Here is a 5,000-nt window from a genome sequence, read left to right as displayed (position 1 = left end):
GAGGGAGAAGGTATACTCCTGGTCTTTATAGGCACTACTTTATGTGAGGGAGAAGGTATACGCATGGTCTTTATAGGCACTACTTTATGTGAGAGAGAAGGTATACGCTTGGTCTTTAAAGGCACTACTTTATGTGAGGGAGAAGGTATACTCCTGGTCTTTATAGGCACTACTTTATGTGAGGGAGAAGGTATACGCTTGGTCTTTAAAGGCACTACTTTATGTGAGGGAGAAGGTATACGCTTGGTCTTTAAAGGCACTACTTTATGTGAGGGAGAAGGTATACGCCTGGTCTTTATAGGCACTACTTTATGTGAGGGAGAAGGTATACGCTTGGTCTTTAAAGGCACTACTTTATGTGAGGGAGAAGGTATACGCCTGGTCTTTATAGGCACTACTTTATGTGAGGGAGAAGGTATACGCATGGTCTTTATAGGCACTACTTTATGTGAGAGAGAAGGTATATGCTTGGTCTTTAAAGGCACTACTTTATGTGAGGGAGAAGGTATACGATTGGTCTTTAAAGGCACTACTTTATGTGAGGGAGAAGGTATACGCTTGGTCTTTAAAGCCACTACTTTATGTGAGGGAGAAGGTATACGCTTGGTCTTTAAAGGCACTACTTTATGTGAGGGAGAAGGTATACGCTTGGTCTTTAAAGGCACTACTTTATGTGAGGGAGAAGGTATACGCATGGTCTTTATAGGCACTACTTTATGTGAGGGAGAAGGTATACGCTTGGTCTTTAAAGGCACTACTTTATGTGAGGGAGAAGGTATACGCATGGTCTTTATAGGCACTACTACTTTATGTGAGGGAGAAGGTATACGCTTGGTCTTTAAAGGCACTACTTTATGTGAGGGAGAAGGTATACGCATGGTCTTTATAGGCACTACTTTATGTGAGGGAGAAGGTATACGCATGGTCTTTAAAGGCACTACTTTATGTGAGGGAGAGAAGGTATACGCTTGGTCTTTAAAGGCACTACTTTATGTGAGGGAGAAGGTATACGCATGGTCTTATAGGCACTACTTTATGTGAGAGAGAAGGTATACGATTGGTCTTTAAAGGCACTACTTTATGTGAGGGAGAAGGTATACTCCTGGTCTTTAAAGGCACTACTTTATGTGAGGGAGAAGGTATACGCTTGGTCTTTAAAGGCACTACTTTATGTGAGGGAGAAGGTATACGCATGGTCTTTAAAGGCACTACTTTATGTGAGGGAGAAGGTATACTCCTGGTCTTTAAAGGCACTACTTTATGTGAGGGAGAAGGTATACTCCTGGTCTTTAAAGGCACTACTTTATGTGAGGGAGAAGGTATACGCTTGGTCTTTAAAGGCACTACTTTATGTGAGGGAGAAGGTATACGCATGGTCTTTATAGGCACTACTTTATGTGAGAGAGAAGGTATACGCATGGTCTTTAAAGGCACTACTTTATGTGAGGGAGAAGGTATACTCCTGGTCTTTAAAGGCACTACTTTATGTGAGGGAGAAGGTATACTCCTGGTCTTTAAAGGCACTACTTTATGTGAGGGAGAAGGTATACGCTTGGTCTTTAAAGGCACTACTTTATGTGAGGGAGAAGGTATACGCATGGTCTTTATAGGCACTACTTTATGTGAGAGAGAAGGTATACGATTGGTCTTTAAAGGCACTACTTTATGTGAGGGAGAAGGTATACTCCTGGTCTTTAAAGGCACTACTTTATGTGAGGGAGAAGGTATACGCTTGGTCTTTAAAGGCACTACTTTATGTGAGGGAGAAGGTATACGCTTGGTCTTTAAAGGCACTACTTTATGTGAGGGAGAAGGTATACGCTTGGTCTTTAAAGGCACTACTTTATGTGAGGGAGAAGGTATACTCCTGGTCTTTATAGGCACTACTTTATGTGAGGGAGAAGGTATACGCTTGGTCTTTAAAGGCACTACTTTATGTGAGGGAGAAGGTATATGCTTGGTCTTTAAAGGCACTACTAAGCAGCAGCATAAGACGTCACATTAAAGAGAAGCTGCAGACTTCAACACACATTTCACACAAACAAGGATCATCAGCAATAAGACAAACCGCTCTGACACACAGAGGAAACCTGCATTTAAATATCTTTATTTTCCAGTTTACTTTACTAGAGTTGCTGCTGGTCTGGAAAGTTCTGGAATATTTTTTTATTCGACAAGGAAGTCTGGGAACTTCTCAGACTTTTTAGTTTTGGGTCAATTTCCAGTTCCCGGAGTATAATTAGTATTTTAGAAACATGTACGTGGAGAAGTTCGTAATCTAGTGAGGCTGTTTTTAAATCTTCAGCTTGTTAAAGTGTCAACATTATTATACACAGAAAGAAGCAAACATTGACCCCGTCTCATTAAAGACTAGTTTTATTTAGCTATGTTGTATATGTGGCTTGATTTTATCTTGTAACTGTGTTTTGAAAAGTTCTATATAATTAAAGTTTATTATTTATTATTAATTGAAACCACGGCTGCACAAACCTCTAACTATATTTAATCTGAATCTGTTCAAGAGCTTTTTTCCAGGATTAGTCAGTTTTTAATCTAATATTGGTTGTAATGCGGAGCTCATGGAAGTTTTTACAGGTCTGAGTTTTTTATAAATTAACATGTTCCAGTAAATAGTCGGGTCCCAGCTCGACTAGACTTCCTGAAACTCACAGTTTCCGTGCGTTTGTTTTTCCAGGGAGGGAAGAGCGAGATATTTGTGGACGTGATCGAGAGGATGTCTGTGGTCATCGGCTCCAACGTGAGTAACATCGACGTGATAACAGCTGCCTGAAACATAAAGAAGTATTAAAACTTCTTAAATGTGCTTATTGTAACTGATTATATTATTAAATGTAAAGTTGTCAGTCCCAAATTATTAATTAATTTAGAACCGTGAAGTTGTGAAGTCACTTTAACTTTATATACTTCATATATATATATATATATATATATATATATATATATATTCAAACAGGAATGTAGTAAATATAGACATGCATGATAAAAATGTGTATATGATTAGATATTATATTATAGAGAGGATAGATGAGATGATAGAAAGGAAAGAGAGATATAGAGATAATATATAAAGATATATATTGGAGATGAGATAGATATATAATATTTAGATAGATATAAGATATAGAGATATATATATAGGAATTTAAGAATAAGTGACTATAATAAATTGCTCCTATATCTCTTTCTCTCTCTTCTATTCTATACTCTTTCCCCTTTCTCTCTCTGCTTATCTTTCTCTATCTCTCTCTCTCTTGCTATCTCTCTCCTCCTCTCTCTCCCTACATCCGCTCCTCTCTCTCTCCTCTCCTTTACATCTCTCTCTCTCTCTAGATCTCTCTCTCCTCCGCCTCCCTCTCTCCCTCTCCCTCTCCTCCTCTATCTCTCTATCACTCTATTTTCCTTCTCTCTCTCTCTATTCACCCCGGCCCTCGTAAATAGGACCTGCATGAGCAAAGTGTATATTGATTATATATTTATCTATAAGATCTAAAGCTACTACATACTATCTAATAGTCGAGATCAAATATAATATATATTTGTAGATCTAGATTGAATAGTTCTCACTCTCTCTATATCTATCTATATATCCTCTATATATCTCTTATAGGTTGCTCCCAAGTGATATCTTTCTCTATCTTCTCTTGATTCTTTTCCCTTTCTCTCTCTTCTTCTCTTTCTCTCTCTCTCTCTCCGCTCTCTCCTTCTCTATCCCTCTTCTCTCTTCTCTCCTCTCTACTCTCTCTCTCTCTAGAGATGAATATATATAATAATATATATAAATATCAATAATATAAAATATATAATATAATATTTATATATATATATATATATGTATATATATAATCATACTACACATATAAATATAATATATAAAGATATATTTATATATTTATATATTTATATATAGATATATAGAAAATGTAATTGCCTGATTCTATTTGAAACTTCTTTCTTCTCAGGGAGTTTTGGATGAAGGCCGACATCGAGGGAGAAATCCGAGTGAAGTGCTTCATTGCCGAGCTGCTCAGGTGAGGGGAACGCACCAAAGGGAGGTCAACACTGCGACACACGTTTATTCATACGACACATTTCAGCAACGAGGAAATTCAAAGTGCTTACATAAAACATCAAAAGCATCGAGACAGACACGAACATTATCATTAGCTTATGCTAATCGCTAGCATACGCAAATCCCAGCCTTGCCTGTAAACTCAAATCCACAATGTTTCTAAGAGTTTAAACTTTATTTATTACAGACTCTTAACTAAACGTAGTGATTAGCGTTAGCAGTTAGCAAAAGAGATTCACAGGCTAATGAAGAGGATAACGGCTAACATCCAACAGTGATTTAAATCACCCTCAATGTTGAAGTAACGCAGACTAAGTCAGTGTCTGACATTTATAAAGAGCATGGTGAAGCAGCAAGCAAGCGAGCAGCAAGCGAGCAGCAAGCGAGCAGCAAGCGAGCAGCAAGCGAGCAGCAAGCGAGCAGCAAGCGAGCAGCAGCGGCTACATCAGGAAAGTTGAACGACTTAATGCTTCACAGCGCGGAGATCTCATCGCTGTCAGCAGATCATTATTAACATGATTCAGCAGATTTTCTGACACACACACACACACACACACACTCTCTAATATTTTGTCTTTGGTCAACAGAGATGCGGATCGGTCTGAACGAGGAGTTCAGCATCGGAAAGTCACAGCTCAGAGGTAACACACACACACACACACACACACAGATGATCACAATAGTTGGTGATTGTTGTCGACTGTGTTGCAGCTCTAACTCCAAAAATCTGAAATATTACCAAAAAAAATTAAGTGGAAATCTGTCGATTTACAGAAATTAAAATAAATCCTAAAATATCACAAAAAAGTTTGACAATATTTTAAAATGTTGAAACATCTTAATAAAGAGTTGGTTTGTGAACAGATTTCTTCTTCTGCAGCACATTAAAGGTTCAACAAGCTTCATACCG

At 38.0% G+C, this 5,000-nt stretch overlaps 1 protein-coding gene across 1 annotated transcript in view; it reads left to right on the top strand.

Moving 5' to 3' along the window:
* The window catches only part of ap4m1 (adaptor related protein complex 4 subunit mu 1), a 20,411-nt gene that overhangs the window by 7,078 nt on the left and 8,333 nt on the right, over positions 1 to 5,000 (top strand). Inside the window, 4 exon segments of the mRNA XM_029447643.1 lie at positions 2,696 to 2,758; positions 3,985 to 4,032; positions 4,034 to 4,049; positions 4,678 to 4,731. Coding sequence (XP_029303503.1) covers positions 2,696 to 2,758; positions 3,985 to 4,032; positions 4,034 to 4,049; positions 4,678 to 4,731 — 181 coding nt within the window.

The sequence above is a fragment of the Cottoperca gobio genome, chromosome 14, assembly GCF_900634415.1.
Source record: "Cottoperca gobio chromosome 14, fCotGob3.1, whole genome shotgun sequence".
NCBI classification, from domain to species: domain Eukaryota; kingdom Metazoa; phylum Chordata; class Actinopteri; order Perciformes; family Bovichtidae; genus Cottoperca; species Cottoperca gobio.
Note: the sequence above shows the minus strand (reverse complement) of the source record. Positions and strands in the feature narration are given on the sequence as shown.